Source organism: Drosophila grimshawi, unplaced genomic scaffold (assembly GCF_018153295.1).
Source record: "Drosophila grimshawi isolate 15287-2541.00 unplaced genomic scaffold, ASM1815329v1 contig_1377, whole genome shotgun sequence".
In the NCBI taxonomy this organism is placed as follows: Eukaryota; Metazoa; Arthropoda; class Insecta; order Diptera; family Drosophilidae; genus Drosophila; species Drosophila grimshawi.
The window spans coordinates 5379294-5397417 of NW_025062900.1; the positions used below are offsets into that span (position 1 = coordinate 5379294).

Genomic DNA, 18124 nt, shown 5'->3' on the forward strand with positions numbered 1-18124 from the left:
AATCTAAACTGAATTGGCCAGACTTCTGCAACTCTCTGGCAAATTGAGTAAATGTTTATTCGCATTTTTTGCAAGACACTCGTTCTTCGTGCAGCACCTGCTGCAGCACTTAATATTTATTTTAATTGCTGTCTCAAGGCTATGGCAAAGCTAACAGCTACAAGCTGTAATTGTCCGAGTTATCTGCGTGCTGACTTATTTACGGTTCTAACGCAACAGATCTGAAATTTGTGTGTCGCATAATTTAGCAGCTAGTCGTAATTTCGAATGCAAATTAAATTTTATGTCTCACAGCAGATTGGCATTTAAATCATCATTTAAATGAATTTATTATTTACATCGGTTGACCTCATGCTTTAACTAAATAATGCATATGTTTTGTGGGTCAGGCAAAAAAATGGGTTACATTTTTAATGTGCTTTGGACAATAATAAAATCCAAGACAAATAAGACAGTTTTAGTTGAGGGACCTCGACTTGGAGATGCGATTTTTTCCCCATTTAAAGCGCCGAAAATTTTTAATTAATTTAATTATGAATATCATTTTTAGCACTATGTGAACTTATATTCAAATATTTAAATTATAATTTCTTAACTCACAAGATCACCAATGTTCAGTTAAGATAGTCCTCTCAGATTGATTACCTCAGTGAAAGATAATTAATCAGTGCTGCAGTTGAGTCAAAGACTGTTAAATAACTGAGCCAAAACCTCACATGAGACGCTTGTCAGTTGCTTATTGAAGTACTCGGCAGTTGGCAAACTGCAAGGGTAATTGAATGTGACAAAGCAGCTGCAGTTTCTGGCAAATAAGCAGCAGACCCTGTCCAAAGGACAAACAGGAACTGGCTGCTCGTAACAGATTTACGTGCCACAGTAACGGTGCTACTATTAAGTCAACACACACACACACAGACACACACAATATTATTAAACTTGGGTAATATCCGCTCTCCGATGATGGTCAGCCGAGTCAGTCAGGGGGGGGAAAGTTGTTGTGAGGCTAGCTGGACTGGCTGACTGCTGGCTGAGAGGCCTCAAAATGTCCATCAAAACGTCAGCAGGCATAACTGTGGCCTCCGTAGTCAAACTGATAAGATATGAAAAGCAATTTACGTAAACTGTCAACAGCAAATTCCCTTTTTGCAAAATGCACTATACAAAAAACAGACAATTTTTCCATCAGAAACTTAGAATTAATCATCAAGAGGAACTATTAATATTTATAATTTATATTTAGAACAACAAAAATTATGTTGCGATTTTCTACTTGATTTTAGAGAATATATGTTCATTGAAAACGAATTTACAATGGAATTTTATTTCATCAAACTTTTTACTTAAACAACTATTTACTTTTTTCAAGAAATATTCTGTTCTACTGCTTACAATATAAGAAACTTTTCTCATAACAGCGATTGTTTTCTCTCTGTGTATGTTTTGATGAAAGTCACTTTTTGAAGTATTTGTAAAAATAACTTTTTTGCCAGAAAAAGTAGCTTTTGTTTCCTATAGTGCTATGCACACACACAAGAGCGAGAGAGAAGCAGCGGAATAGACAAGCCAAATGGACAAGCACAAGCTATGGAATTAAAATATCAGACGCATAAATGGCATGGTATATGCACTACATATTTATACATCCGTATATATTCAACATGTCAATCATAGTTTTGTTTTCGAACAAACATACAATTAGACCATACGACAGCTTAAAGCCGCTTGAGTGCAGGCATGGCTAACTGATGCGCCTGATGTTGTGATCAAAGAACAGGCATTGTCCATAAATATTTGAGTCATAAATACTACGCTGAGCATTTCGCTCATAACTGCAAGTGCAGCCAGCGCTCACACAGATTATCTTGTGATCGGCACGATGCATCATTAGCAAACTGTGAACACCGCCCGATATCACTTGGAAATTGGGGGTATTATTGCAGCGCACCATGTTCTTCTTCCAGTCAAAGTAGCTCAGGTGATGCGGACGCGGCATTAACCTGGCCTTACCCTCAAATATGGCTGGCCAGTTGACATAGTGTCCGGAGGTCTTGTAACGCGATTCCCTTAGACTGTGCTCCAGATCAATGAATCCCGAGATTTCGAGGCCCTTCGCCGAGCGCATCAACAAAAAGATAATCGTCTGAAATAGTTGGAATGATTTTTAATTATATGTATTCAATATCTAACAGCCAATTTAGCTAAGGAATACGCTCAGGAGTTTAGCTTGAAATTGCAATTCTGATTATTGTTAACTGAAATAGTCAAAGATACTTTTGTAACTCCTTAAACAGGAACTATACTCAACAGACTTTAGTCTGTCAATAGTCAATAGCTTTTAGCAAATTCAGATGTGTTTGATTGTGATTTTTTACTTGCCGATATTTGCTTATTGAGGAGTTTATGTTCCCGTTGGGCAAACTGCTGCAGCACTTCATCATTGCCGTTATAGCTCGCTCCAAAGAGTGGGAAATCACTGATGCTATGTGGATCTAGAGCAACTTCAGCTTTTTTGCGCTGCTCCACAAACTCGGAACGACTCAGCAGACGACCCATGCAGCTCTTGCCACAGGCATTCTGTATCAGTTGCCTGCTGAGTGCCCAATTGCCCAAATATCGCACATCATTTATGCTGATGAAGTGATCCAAATACTCCTCATACGAATTATAGTCTAGCAGCGCCATGCCCCAAATCGAACTAAAGTCAAATTGTTAATTAACAATATGTTAAAACCAGAAAACAGCTGCCGCAAACCAGGTAGGAAAATCAAATATTTCGTGTGAAATATGGAAAATCAAAATGTGTGTTGAACGAAGCAAAAAAAAATATGAACACAAAACGCACACAATGAAAAACTCATAACTGGAAAACTGACAGCGAAATCGTTGCTCAAAGGCAAAACTTTGTTGGGCTATTATGTAATTTTTTATTTGATGCCGCATATAAGTATAATTAAATACAGTGATGCGCACACATACTCATATACACACTTTTGCCTCGTGCTGCAAATTTAATAAATGGGAAAACTTTACAATGCCTCTCGTTCAAAAGTTGTGCACATTTTCAATTACAGTTTTCTATATGCGACACACACAGAATGACAGCGACTGAGGTATACACACAACACAACACACACAACACACACACACACACACAAACAACACACACGCACACACTTGAAGTATGTGTATATATGTCTGGCACATATATTACTAATTACTTCATCAACATTTAAAATGCGTGCGGCTAAAGCACTTTTTTTCTTATTGTTTTTGCATTTTTCAGCCAGGTTGCATGCAACCCATTTTCTTTTAAGCAGACAACTTTTCGCTATTATTCAGTTACCGCAAAGCATACTTTTCTTAATGAGGCATATTCGCACTGTCCAAGTATTAAGGTGTAGTCAAGTTTTGATGTTTTAACGCTATGAACCCCATTTCGGATATCTCAATCCGATTCTTGAATTCATTTGCGTAATTATTTATATAATATCATAATTATTTATTCGAAAAAATTCTCTCATTGCATATTCATCTGACAGTAACATTTTTTATCAATTGTTTTTTTTTTTTAATATTTAATACATTTTATTTCATTTTATTTACAGATGTTTGAGTTATGCAGATTAATCACTTAATTATGATTAATGATTACAGGGTATGTTACATGGCTTGTATTATGGCTGTCACATGGACTGCCTTATATACCTTTGCAGAGAATGGTTCAATTTGGTTGTGATGTTCGTAATGCTTTAAAGAAGTCTTTTACTCGACAAAATATATATGTTTTTGATCAGTATGACTAGCCGAGTCGATATAGCCATGTCCGTCCGTCTGTTTATCTTGCTGTAACTTAAAATATATTCGTATTTTTTTATGCAGTCAACACATAAGTCTGAGCCTTTTCGTTACTAAGTTATACAAACCAAACTCAGCAGCTATGAGTGTTAATGTGTCGCTAACATTTGAACAAAATATCAACAACATCGCACTGCTATATCATAAATACAAAATTGAAAGGTTTTATTTTAAATTTATAGCAAAGCTTTGTACTCGGAATTGTGACTCCGCTCCGCAAGGGTAAGTCATCTTCGGCGTGCCTAAGCTGGTTGTTCTCACTTGTCTTCAATTTCAGTACAATACAAAAATGCTGACTTGATTGTAAGTGTGTGTGTGTGTGTGTGTGAGTGCATTTACGCTATTTAAACACGTTTCCCACTGTTTGCTGTTGCTGCTGCTGTCGCAGCTGCAATTAACATACTGCTGCTGTCGCAGCTACTGCTGCTCCTGCTGCTGCTGCCACACTGAACACTCGAAGCTGACTCTGAAGGAAGCTACGACGTTGTTGTTGCCACCAGTTCCTGCTGCTGCTGTTGCTGCTGCTTTTCTACTTGCATCTCGCAGTTAGTTGCCGCCTTCGGAGAGTAAATTGCTACTTGGCTGCTTGGGGAACCTGACTCCCTTTGCTGCTCAATCCTTGCCATCCCCTCTGGCTGTAGTTTTCACTTTAGTTCAGTTTACTGGGCGATGCCATTGTTTGACTTGGTCATTAGCAAATGTACTTTGTCGCAGAGTAAAAAGGAGTTAAGTGCGCACTCTAAGGATTTATGCGAGTCCTTGCCACTCGCCTCCTCTCTCTTAGTGTGTGTGAATTGTGCAAGTTAGGGCTGCATTCAATGTCTCAATGGATGCACAGTTCTTCGTTTGCAGCGCGTTAAGTGCGCATTTTGTGATGAATGGGACAAAATGCTGTTTGGCAATTGAAAGGGTTCCGGTTGAGATTCAAATTGAGGAATGAGTTTGTGTTTTGTGTCTCAGATTGGGGTTGATTTTGAGGTTGAGCTTGAGGTTGAACAGACAACAGCTGCAGTTTCTCGTTGTAAGTTTGCTTATATGTGTGTAGAGCAATGACCATCAATCAGATTTACAAGTAATATCCGAGCAACTGACATTCTCAACACACAGACTGTTTGTCTACAGTTTGTCAAAGAAATTTGGCTTTCAATTTTTGTGTCTTAAACACAATATTTGTATAGCATACTTTTTTGGGTCGTCTACAAATTTAAATGTTCTGTATTTGCAATGATTTTGGTATTCAGAAAGACTTTGGGCAATCTATTTTTAACAAGAAATGTTGTCAAACAATTTGAACTAATTTGTTTATTACCTCTAGATGTGTCCTTGTAACTGAAATGGTAGCACCACTTCAACCCAAATATTTTCAGACTCTTAACTCGATATGAGCCTTTTTGCAATGTTTTTAATACTTTCAACCATATGAACCATACCATATGCCTCGTTCTTTCATTTCCCTTCTTTTCCTTTGGTTGGGCAACTCAAATTATCGGGTTGCCATAAATTGCATTCCGTGTCTGTGCTATTTTCTTGGCCGTACATCTTGCCAATGAAATCAAAGCCACATAAATTGCACAAATAATTCAGCACATAGTCTGAATGCCACGCCTTCTTTTTGTGGTCATCCCGAAGGGGCAGGGTGCAGATCACAACGCAATTGCAGTAAATATGGCCAGGGAGACATCAAGCACAGCAAAGTGCAGCGAATGCAGACAAAGGCCCTGAGCCAAAGCCAAAAGAATCATCACTTAGAGCTGACCACAAAGACAGCCAAAGCACGCACACACATACACTCGGAGAAAAATATGTTCAACCACTTTTTAATTTTCAAATTTCAATCTTAAACATTAGAGATATGAAATTAGAGATATGTTCTTAGAAAATCGTTACTTGTAATTTAGAAAAGTTAATCCCAGAGAATCAAACTTTAAACGGAACTCCTCACCGAAATTAACCATTTGAAATGATAAACAACAAACGGTAGAGGAAATCAAACTACGAGTATATCCAGAACTTTTAACCAAACTGCAACAAGTCAACCGATTAAACCAGAGCCAAAATTCGACATATGTCTCTTAAAGAAAAATCAAACCGAAAATGGAACTCTTAACTGGAAACTCAAAATCAGAATTGGAACCGTAAACCATTTACCTCTGATATTTCTCTGAGTGTAGGCACACCCGCTACTGTGACTGACTCCAGTTGGAGCTGTGTAGCCCGCAATCGATCAAAAGGAATTATGTCTCAACACAATTGTAAATAAATCTTTGCGGCCATGTGGACATTATGTGCATGTTGAGGCCAAAAGGCTTGGCCATATCGCCGTCCCAACCACAGACACCACGGAGACACACACACACACACACACACACACACACACAGCAATACATAGAGTGGATAAATCCTGCATATCACATATATGAAGATTGAGTGGTAATGTGTGCAAATCTAAACCTCTCTCACTGTTGAGCCTTTTGCCTACCGCTGCTGCTGCTGCTGGTGGTATTCTATTGCTTGTCCGTTGTCCTTGTGCCTGGCCGTTGACATGTTTGGTAAATTGGTCCTTAGCCGATTGCATCGATTGCTGGGGAACATAGAGAACGTTATCCGTTTCACTTTCGCCTTAACCCCTTCGCTTGTCAACTACCCATTTCCATTGCTTTGGCACATTTGGTTACTGCTGGCATTTGTCCCATCCGCTGTTGGAGCATTTTGCCAACTTGGGAATTAAGTCTAAATGCCGGAAATTAATCTGCTCTCCAAAATGCAATATTATTCAATGTGATTTTACAAGTGTCCTTGTCATTAGGAAATTGCCTTGTCGTCCCAGGCTAGGCTCCACAGCTGAATGGCATTCGGCTGTGTGTCGCTTTCAAACAAAATTTATAATGCGCATCGATAATGATTTGTTATTTAAAGCTCAAATAAATATCCGGCAATTTAAAAGGTCCAACGAAGAATACAAAACAACAAAAAAAAACAAGTATAGAATACACAAATTTTGAAATAAAATAAAACACGCGTCGCACATGCAAAAAAGTTGTTGTTGCTGCTGTTGTTCATTTATCGTGTGGCACGCAAAACCACAGGCAACTTATCGGCACATAATCAGGAGTTTCGAACAGCCTGGATTTGAGTTTAAGAATGTGAAGCATTGCCTTGGATTTGGTTTTATTTTTCTTTTTCGAATTTCCTTCAGTTTTTTTTTTTCTTGTATATTTTTTTCCTTTTACAACATTAATTTGTTTCTTGTGGAAATTGCCAAGGGCTTTGTGCAATCAGCGTAAGGTTGAGGATGTACCACATCGCCGACGTCGCAGCAGAGCCTTTTGAAGCTGTCGAGGGAAATTTGGAAATTCGATAGCAGGAAATGAATCGGTCGACAAACATGGCGTATGTGCAATACGCGTGGCAACAGTCGCACTTAGCCAACAGACCAAAGTTTCGACATCAGCAGTAGCAGCAACAGATAAGTTTCATTTCTTAGGTTAGGCAGAAGCAGCAGCAGTAGCAGCAGCAGTAGCAGCAGCAGTAGCAGCCAGCAGCAGCAGCCACAGCAGCAGCTTCAGCAGATAAGCGAGGTTTCGCACCCGCTGGCAATCAATTTTCACCAAAACCATCCAAGGAGGCATACTTTTTCCGGGGGCTGCTTTGAAATCGATCTAAAATCATGTTTTCACATTAAAGCCATGAATTATGCATGGCAATAAAAAGGATGTTGTATTTCAATTCGTGGAGTTTCAAATAAATTAGCAATATATAAAATTGGCATTTGCAAACTAATCGCAACTTGACTTAAAAGTGATTTATTTATGATATTAGAAGTTTGCAAATTCAATTTAAAGGTTAAAGCAAAAACAAATGGGGTTTTCCTCAATATGCAAAGCCTTAAAGAAAGCAATTAGCTAAATAAACTATATGACCTGTATTCTCTGTATATATATATGTATATATTATAGCAGACAATCAAACCAAATCCAATTTCAGTCTGAGTTCTGCTTCGGAGTTGCAATCGATTAATTTCGGTTTACGGTTTCGGTTCAGGCAGCCTTATAGTTTTTCTGGTGATAATAAAAGATAACTACATATGGCTATTTTAACTATATTAAAATTGAGATTTTTTAGAAACTGATTCAAAGGCATTTTTAAATGGGCAATTTTTGGGTAGATTGTGCCATTATGAAATGTTCCCTTAACCAACAGTGCTTAACTTTAAGTGCGTGGATGAAAATGAGCGGGAAGAGTATAGAACACTCTGCACAGCCGAACATTAGAAGAGCAACTGGCGCCTGTATTTTCTATTGTTTGGCACCTGCTGTTGTTGTTGTCTGCTGTTGTTGTTGTCTGCTACTTGAAGCCTGCTGCTCGTGATGCTGCCCATTAAAATGGGCTTGCCATATGCGAGGCATATTAATTTTTGTGCCACATTCAAGTTGAAAGCACTGTCCCTGTTGAGATATGGGATATGGATAGGGAATGGTCGGATTATGGTAGGGGATGGGAAAGGAGAGTGTAATTGTGTTATATGTAGTATGCTGCACATTAAATCCCCACGCTGTGAGGGTGTACGTAACGTGACACGTGAGCATCGCTTACATGGTTATGGTTATCGCTATTACGTAATTTGCTCGTTTACGGCACGCATCATTGTTGTAGCAATTGTTCTTGTTGTTGTTGTTGTTTTTGTTGCCGCTGCTGCTGTTGCATGCTCAATTAGCACAAGAGGCATGCGCTGGCAAAGCGCTCTTAAGGCCTCTTGGCAAACGGTTCGTTTGTTAATCGTTCATTTAGTTTAATGTAAATGCGTAGAGTTTCTTCATTATGTTTATTATTAATGCCAGTGAAATTGAATTTAACTACAACTTAAGATTAACGCTTTCAATGAGCTTAACCAATTTGATTGAGACCTTAATTTTCGCTGGTTTCATTGAACGTGAATGTCAAGGGGCAATTCAGCTTTTACCCCTAATTTTTATTCTTTCACAGAATTAATATCTCAAAAGGCAGGTGTGTTTAGTAATCACTGATTACAAATCGATATAACTGCAAAATAATTAAATACTTTTGTCAGTAAGCTTCAGCAATGTTTGTGTAAAAAGTATTTGAGTATACTGAGGCATAAAAAGCAAGAAAGTACACCTATCATAGACACGCCGAAGGTAATACACTCTTGCAGGTCGAAATCAACCTGCCAATATCTAGATTTCACTATAAGTTCGATCGATCGAGAGCTATATGATATAGTAATCCCATCCGGTCATCTTCGACTCATGTACTGCCTGATATAAAAAGACAAATATATGCGAAGATATTTAAAAATGAGGCAATAGTTCGCATGGAGACAGACAAACAGATGGATAGTTGGACATGACTATATCAACTCGGCTGTTATTGATCAAGAATATATATGCCTTAAAGGCCCGAAGACGGCACATTCATTGAGTTAAAAACCCTCTGCGAGGGCATAATAAAACTGATAGAACAAAAAGCAGCAGTTAGCTGTTTAAAGTAACCTCAAAACTTGTGGCTTGGCAGTTTGGCTTATAATTATTTACAAATGGCCAACACAGTTAAGGCAACTGGCTAAATCCTGAAAGCTAACCGCAATATTTTGTTATTTTTGTGGTGTTGGCAAATTTATCTAAACTTGCAGCAAAACCCGCAGCAGCTGAAATAGAAAGAAATTTCTTCGTTGGCTGTCAGTGCTCATTTGGTTTGAGACAAGGACCAAAGGGACCCATACATACAGGAAAAGAAAGAGAAAGCGAGAGAGACAGAGAGAGAGTGTTAGAGAGGGATAGAATAGAGTACATCCGTTAGCCAGTTTATTTTTGGGGGCATTTGCGGACTATCAAAACAAAAGTGAATAAGTTGTTGCCTGTGGAATTTATGCTGTTGTGTTTACTTAAAACTGCAGGCCAAACAAAACCAGGCTATAACTTCAGTTGTTGTGGTTGTTCTTGTTGTTGTTGTTCTTCTTTACACACATGTGATAGTGTTGTGGGCTTTTGGGGGTTTGCTCCCAATGTCAGTTTACAAGCCATAAAAGACCTGAAGGCTAAGCATATTTGCTTTTGAGACAACACTCAACTTGCTGCACTGTCTTACTATATTATCCTTACTCATGCTCTCTCTCTCTATCTTTCTAGCTTTCTGTCTCCCTCTCTGTAAGTCGTTGCTTGTAACTTAATTTGCTTCTGCTTAAATCGAGCTGAGCCGGGTTCAAGTTTTGCTTAGGAGCCGCCATCAAATGTCATTTTAATCATATTTCTTGATATACCCAACTTTCGCCTTTGTGGCCTAATAATGCCCCAAAGCGTTTTACCAAAATTGAAAACTCGTGCAAATAATTTGCATAATGTGCTATGGCACACACACACACACACACACTCACTCACACACACACGTGCTTGTAAAGCCTCACTCAGACTACGAGAAATTTGCTTTGTACTTGACAGCAAAAAAGACAAGCAACAACAACGAAAAATTGAAGAAAAATACTCTAAAACTGAGCTGTCAACAGGCTCACAGTCTCAGCTCTTGGCTCATATTTATATTTTGTATTATTTATGCATATATAATACGTTTCTAACGGCTCACAATGGGCCCCACATTCAATATGCTGCAAAGCGACTGCTTTCGCTAAGGGAATACACCGAATAGAATAGAATTGAATATATATATAATATATAATGTTGCGCATCTTATTTGCATTCTTTTTAACTTAAAATGTGAGCAGAACAATCTTGATTGTAGTCATATAACTAATTGAATTTCATAAATTTGTAAAAGAATATTTAAAAATGATTGTTATCAAACATAACTTAAAACTACTGATTAGCAATCAAATTCTTCTAAATTTAAGTTTTTTTTATATTATCTCATAAATATTATGTTTCTACTCAAACACAACTCTTTCGCCTATACTTTATGTATATTTTTGACTCAATTAAACATATATGCGCTCCATTGTACCATCAGCCAGAGGCGTCATATTTAATATGCAAGGCGAAGGCATATTTCACTGGGAAAACGAAATTAGCCTTAAATTGTTCGCCGCCAAGCGACATGGTTATTAAGTGTTCCACATGCACTTGCCATACATATATATATACACACATATTTATTTACATACTCAAATATATATACTTGCACTTGTTCATGTTAATACACTTACGGCTATGGATATATATATATATATATATATATACTTTATTTATGGAAAACTGCTGGCATTAATGAACATGACCCCAAAGGCCAACTTTGTTCAAGTTGTGGTTATTGTTGCTTTTGCTGTTGCTGTTGTTGTTGCTGCTGTCATTAACCTCAATTTATTTATATGGATAAGTGAGCCTACTTTAATCCCTCCCCAACCATCTGCAGTCACTCACAGCGACACTTGACTCGCAACTGCAATAATTGCTGCCAAATTGCATCGGCCAGCGAGCTGACCTGACCTGGGCAAATGGCCAAGGAACCCAAGCATTCCCCAGCAGAATGGTCAAGCGATGCAGATACAAACTTAATTGAAGTGTAAGCCCTTAAAGTTGGAAGTGACTGCCCTACCACCCCCCGAAAATCCCTTCAACTGCATCTGCTGTTGCCTTGGTTGCTGTTGCTGCTGTTCCCAGAGCGAAGCCAATGCCAAGTCACATCAATGTCACTAAGAAAAACTTGGGAAAAGTGCCTCATTTGAGTATGCTCAACTTGCAGATTCTCTGTGCACTTTGCGTTTTAATATCTTGAGTTACAGTTAACTTTTTAAATATTTGCGACCAAAATATGACTGGAAACATATTGTGTAAAATATAATCGGTGCAGTTTTCATATAATAAATGAAGTAGTAATAAGCGATTTTCAGTGTTTCCAAATTTGGCTATGAAAATAGAAATCCGATCCCAAGTCAATTTGCTCAGACAGATAGTGCTTATAAATATATATTTACATTGCAATATGAACATCATTTGCATTATGAATATCGAGTCAAATCCATGACCAACAAAGGTATTGATTTTCAATGTTAGATTCGTACTTATCAAAATTCCAAATTGTATTTCTTTTGTTCATAAAGACAGATGGACGAACATGACAAGTTCACTCGACTTTTAATGATGATCAGCAATATATAAATACATCTTTGGGGGCTCGAAGATGCTTCCCTCTTCAAAACTTTACGTTTAAGCAACATTGTTCAAAGCCCTTATCATCCATTACTAATTGGTACAGAGTATACAAACAAACTAAAGCTAAAGCAGTTAGCCGGGTCGACAAGAAGAAGAATAAGAAGTAGTTAGAGCAGAGAGGGGAGGGGAGGGGGTAGCTGACGGCTGAAGCCGTTTTTCCTCTTAATGGATTAATTTACTTTGTCGCCGCTGGCAGCAAAGTACTTGAAGCTGCAAAGCGATGCTGAGGCAGCGGTGCGTGTAAAAGGTTTCTGCGGCCTGACACGCCCACGCCGACACATTCGACGCCTGCTTTGCCGCCCCATTAAAGAGGCGAGTAAATGGTGCATGCCGCATCGAACCTAATTGAAATGCTGATGAAAAGAAAATGCCTGTTTCAAAAACAATAATGAAAAGTGAAATAACAATAAAGCGTTTGCCAGGGACACACACACACACACACACACACACACACACAGACTGTACACACTCACTACCACACACAATACACCCACACATACACATACAAAGCGTACACTTAACCAAGCGCTGATAAATATAAAAAACAAGGCAAAGCGAGTCTGAAACGGAAACTGAAACTAAACAAAACAAAGCCAAACAACAGCACAGCGGAAACAATGTTGCTGTTGTGTATTTCAATAGCTGAGCCAAAGGGGTAGATTCATAGTTAATACGTGAAAGGGGAAATTTGAAATTAGCAAACTATGCCCTTAGAGAAACAAATATTCCATTTCCATTTTATTAAGATCCCTTTCGTTTTCAATTGAAAAAGTAGAAGAAATTTGCTAGCAAGAAATTTATATCAAGCTGTTGATTTTTATACCAGTCAAAGCTAAATAATAAAGCAAAATAGAAGATGTCTTTAAAATTTAATTCAAATTTAAAATGCTTTTATCGATTGAACATAATGAACAATCTGCAATAATTTAAAACAAACGAATGAAAAAAAACGAATATATAATTGAATCTAACACTTTGTCAGGCGCTTACAGTTTCCAAATAAATATTTTATTTTGAAATCATTTTTTGTGACTTTTTTTTATAACAAATATATTTATTTTTTTATTTGTATATATATTTTCATATATTTCATATATTTCAGGCCGAGCCAGAGTACAGTCAGCAGTAGAAATATAGGGTAACTGTGAGCTCATCAGTTGCACTAATGTCGCAAACGCTTTTATTTAGTCAGCATGTGTGTCGTTGTTGTTGTTACTGTTGTAGCAACACGGGCGCCAGCTAACTAACCAAAGCAGACACACGGCAGCCTCTTCGGTGCCATTTGCCCAGGCTGGCAGGCTGGCTGGCTGGCAGGCAGTCTGGCAACAAAAGTGGCCTCCACATTGGCTTGCCTGCTGCTCCTTCTGCCTCGCACTACACGCCCTTTGCTTGGTTTGCCATATGTTGGTCAAAAAATAAATTGAAGTGGTTTCCCCGCAGTCGACCTACATAAACATATTTTAGCCACTCAGACAGCGAGTTGTGTATCTTTGTGGGATCCTTTTGCGACTCGTACTGTCTGTGTGTGTGTGCGTGTGTGAGAGTGTGAGAGTGTGTGCGAAACATTTAGCAAGCGGTGCCTTAACGTATGCAACATTATTTCAAACAACAACAAAAAAAGCCCAACACCAGGGCCACAAAGCAGCTGAGACATGGAGGAGTGGGGAGCTGGAAGTGTGGATGGAACTGTGAGAGGTGCTGTTGATGCCGCTTTAGCATTAAATTAGGTGGCTGTTTGGCAATGTGGGTAAATGTGCTCGTTGTGTCCTGCCCTTGTCCTGCCCAGGTGCGAGAGCTTAGCCCAGTGTCGTTATATGTTTTACCCGCATGTAAAGTAGTTTTTATGTGATTCCTACCTCTCCTCCAATCCTCCACTCCTCTACCCCTTCACAACCCTTACACCTGTATGTCTCTCGCGTTGCTTGTTGTGAGTGCATCATTAATTTTAATTTGTATAGAACCCAAGCCGACAACATGGCCATCAACCAGGCAAGCCAGGACATTCAGCCAGCCAGCTATCAGGCACGCCAACTGACAGTCGAGGAGAACACAAGAACACCCAGGACACTTGGCCAATTCTAAACAAGAGCGCACATTGCAGCCAAAAGTCACAGACTGCTTGATGCTCTGATTAGAGCCCTTCAATTAAGCCAAGTTTGTCCTTTAATTTGGAAAATTAACCTCAAGTTAAGATCTGAATAATAAAAAAACTCAGAAACAGAAATGTCATATTTATATTGTGATCATATGTAAAAAGATCCTGTTAGGCCTTATGCTTATGGCTCGAAATGTTTTATATTTTGAAAACCCATAGCTCAAAGTTACTTAACCATTATGTCCATGTTAAGTAACTATACAAGAAATATGCTCTTCTATCATCGTAGTTAAGGTATAAACAGCACAACCCGCAGCGTTCCGTTCTGTTAATGCTTTCTGCTCGCTTCTCGCTTTTCTCCGCTCGCTTCTCGCTTTCCACCGCTCGCTTCTCTCTGCTGGCTCCTCAGCTTGTGCAGCAAACCGCAATCCGACAACGTCACTTGCATTGCTGTTTAGTTTCACTTAAAGTGCCTCTTTGTCTGACTTGGCTCCTACCTCACTCCCTCCCTGTTGTCATCCCTTTAACTTACCCACATGCCCCCTTTTTACCACACTTTGCTATCTGTGTGCGAGTCCTTGCCGGTCCTGCTTGCCCCCTTTATCGTCAGTGCTGAGTCTTGCGGTTGGCTAAATTATGAATTGTGATGAAAATGTATTGCCCCAAAAAAGATGTTGACCAGTAAATTAGTTTTAGTTTCTCTCACATTTTAATTTGCATATTTTTTGCTGCATTTATCTGTGGCACTTTTCTTGGCCACATATCGCACGCAAAGCAAAATTGGAGAACTGCATCAGCATATTTGATTGTTTACTCGAGCAAAATTAAAAAATATATATATATATGGGTCAATGGTTGTTAGTCTCTCAATTTATTTAATTTTATTCAAAACTCAAGTAAAATCAATGCACATGTTGTTTGGGTGTTTGAATTCAATTTTATGCAGATTCATAAACAAAGTTGAGAGCAATAAAAATGGAATTTTTGAGACTTCTTTTCATTTGGATTTTATATATAAAATATCCCAGAGCTCAGTGTGCATCTAAAATATTGATGTCATCAAAACAATTTACTTGAATCTGTCAATAATTGTTTTATTTTTCTTTAGATTCAATATATTAACGAGTAATATGAATTACATACACCTAACCAATTATCCATATACCTATATGTACATAAATCGTTATCTCTCTCTCTCTCTCTCTCTCTCTCTCTCTCTCTCTCTCTCTCTCTCTCTCTCAATCTGTCTCCCAATATTCCTACCTTAAGTAATTGCAGTTTCTATCATCAAATATTTAACCGCAATTTAACACTTGGCTCTCCTTTCTAATTAGCATAGTTTTCTGTCATCCCACTTGACGTTGCTTATATGAGGTTTTTTTTGGGAGGGGGCGAGAATGGCGTGCTAGCCAACTACTTGTAAACAAACCACCATTCAAGCCCATCCTTGGCACATAAAAATCCGCAACTAATCACCGCATAAACACAGCCGAAAAACTTTTCCTAATGTTAACTGCCAGCCGCTTCAGCGACAGCTGCATAAAAAAAAGTGGATGGAAGATACAGATACAGATTCATTCAGAGCGGCTCACATACGCAGCCAATTAGTGGATACTCGTTTACTATAGTACAAGTATGCTATACTATACTCTAATATGCACATACATGTACATAAAGTTTCTACACTCGTCATATACCCTGCGGTTAGTATCTGAAATGGATGTTCTTTTTTTTTTGCATATTTATTATTTTAAGTAAAATATGTTATTATTAAAAATATAATACTTTGTTTTCATTGATCTCTAATTTATTAGGATTTTTAATAAGAGTATTAGGTAAGCTTAAGCTTAATAAATTTGCAGAAAAATTATAACAAAATGCAAAGAGCACAAAACTGACATCAAATAATATCAGTTCATTTTTATCAACTGTTGGTTTCAAAACTTAAGTTTAGAATTTAGTTTGATTTTGTCTTCGCTTAACACATCTTTCTCAGCACATATGTACTTGCAGATATATTTGAATTGAAATAGTAATCAATATAAATCAATTCTCTGAACACTGTTAACCCGGAAACTAAGTACAGGATATGACTGAGTACGCATTTAAGTATGTTTAACCAGCATACAGCATGTAGCAGTTGATAGATGGAGGATTGGCGAGGGGTAGGGGGATATGTGGATTGGGGCAAGTGGCTGTTGGGTTGCTCAACATGAACTGAGCGCGGATATAAACTTGCAATCAGCGGTTATGTAGTGCGAGGCTGCCTCGCACTCGCAACACAGCAACATAATTACACTTGTCAGTTCATTGTGCCACAATGCGGCAAACAGAGAGAGAGAGAGAATGCCAAGGAGTGTGTGATGGAGGAGTGTAGATAAATAAAAAGGAGGGAAAGGATACCAAACACAGTGCTGCGGCTGGCTTGTAGGCAGGTCGGCGTCCAAACAGCTGAAACCGAGGCGTGTAAACAGCTTCTCCCACGCATGTTGCACGTGTTGTTAATAATGAAAATGATGATGATGACGCTGCTGCTGCTGCTGCTGCTTCGTCATGATGGCCATTTGTTGTGGCTAATTGCGTTAAAGCCGCACGGCTAGTCAGTGAAACGTGACACATTTATGTGCACAATTTTCGGTGCACGGCGACAGCAGCCGAAATTCACAAAATATGCACAAATCACTGACCCACAAACGCATACATCAGAAACACTCACCTACACTAAACAAAAAATTACAAATTTCAATTTTTGTAATTCCAAAAGTATTTTTATTAAATTATAAAAGTCCACTAAGTATTTACATGCAAAAAATAACTACGTTTTCAAAATAGACGTGCCTAAATTAACTCTAATCTATTCTTTGTCTAATACTACGCTACCAAAACTCTTTGATTGCTTTCTCTCAGTGTACACACACCGCAAAATGTGAATGCCACAATATTATGAATAGACTGACAGTCAGTTGAATCAAGCCATTTGCCACGAGCAATAACTAAACGTTTTCAGCTTATGGCCACTTTTAGTCAACCTATGCTCCGCCACCGCTCACCCAGCACCTCCTGCCAAGGAACCCTATAAATTCTATGGCTAAATGTCAGCTTCAATCAGCTGTGCAGTCAGTTGTCGACAACGTCGCTCATCCGACCCGTGTTCGCAACGCAACAATTGTGCCTGGCAATAAATTTATACAATTCTTTTCCTTTTTTGTGTTGTATTTTTTGCTTTTATTTATTACCCACGTTTTTCTTCACTTTGGCAAAGCATGTTGCCAATAACAAAATGCATAAAAACACAACAAAAAATTAAAAACGAAAACAAAGCAAATTCTTCAACTCAATATTTAAATGCTCTGCTATTCAAAAAGTAAGTAAATTGCATTGCCTGTAAATATTTGCAATCAGTTTGCAACTTTTAAAATTGTTCATAATGCAAACTGAAGTTATTGCTCAGTTTTCTGTTGTGCACCTTGTTTCTTATAATTATTTTTAAGTTTTTCGCCCAACTATTTTGTTGCAAGTTATTTCAAATTTTCGACATTCCTCATTTTTGTTACGGTACATGGCATAAAAAAAATACAACAAACATCCGCATAGTATTCGATGTGGTGCATGTTGATAGACACAAAACTTTATTCACTTCCAATGTGCCGCCTGTGTGCCTGTATGCCTGTGTGGCATGTTACGAGTTAAATACCCTGTTTGAATATTGTGATTCAAGGTGTAGCTGTCTTTGTAGTTTGGCTCTAACGCTTCCAAAGTTAAAAGATTGGAATAAAATTAAATAGTTTTTAGCATGCTTTCAACCGAGAGGAATTTCTGGTTCCGTCTCTGGTACTTTACACAGGTTCCGGTATTCCGGTAACGAATGAGAACAACTATTCGGCTAAATTGCTACAATATTTGCCTTAATAATAATATCGGTTCCAGTTGTTAGTTCTTAATATATTTGATTCCAGTTCTGAATTGTAATCGTAATTGCAGAACCCAGATTTTA

At 38.2% G+C, this 18124-nt stretch overlaps 1 protein-coding gene across 1 annotated transcript; it reads right to left on the reverse strand.

Annotated features, from left to right (window-relative positions):
• Positions 1–1607: 1607 nt before the first annotated feature.
• On the reverse strand, positions 1608–2755 carry LOC6561966 (cilia- and flagella-associated protein 299). The gene is made up of 2 exons (XM_043214547.1): positions 2377–2755; positions 1608–2140 (listed from the first exon to the last, which is right to left on the reverse strand). Exons 1-2 carry the CDS (start codon positions 2680–2682, stop codon positions 1739–1741), a joined length of 708 nt encoding a protein of 235 aa, XP_043070482.1. The 5' UTR covers positions 2683–2755; the 3' UTR covers positions 1608–1738.
• Positions 2756–18124: the final 15369 nt, after the last annotated feature.

What these genes read in the sequence shown, in the direction of transcription:
- LOC6561966 (XM_043214547.1), bottom strand. Translation starts at nt 2,682, where the DNA reads ATGGCGCTGCTAGACTATAATTCGTATGAGGAGTATTTGGATCACTTC. An exon ending in TCCTCAATAAGCAAATATCG is followed by an intron (nt 2,141 to 2,376) that starts GCAAGTAAAAAA and finishes CAACTATTTCAG; the next exon opens with ACGATTATCTTTTTGTTGAT.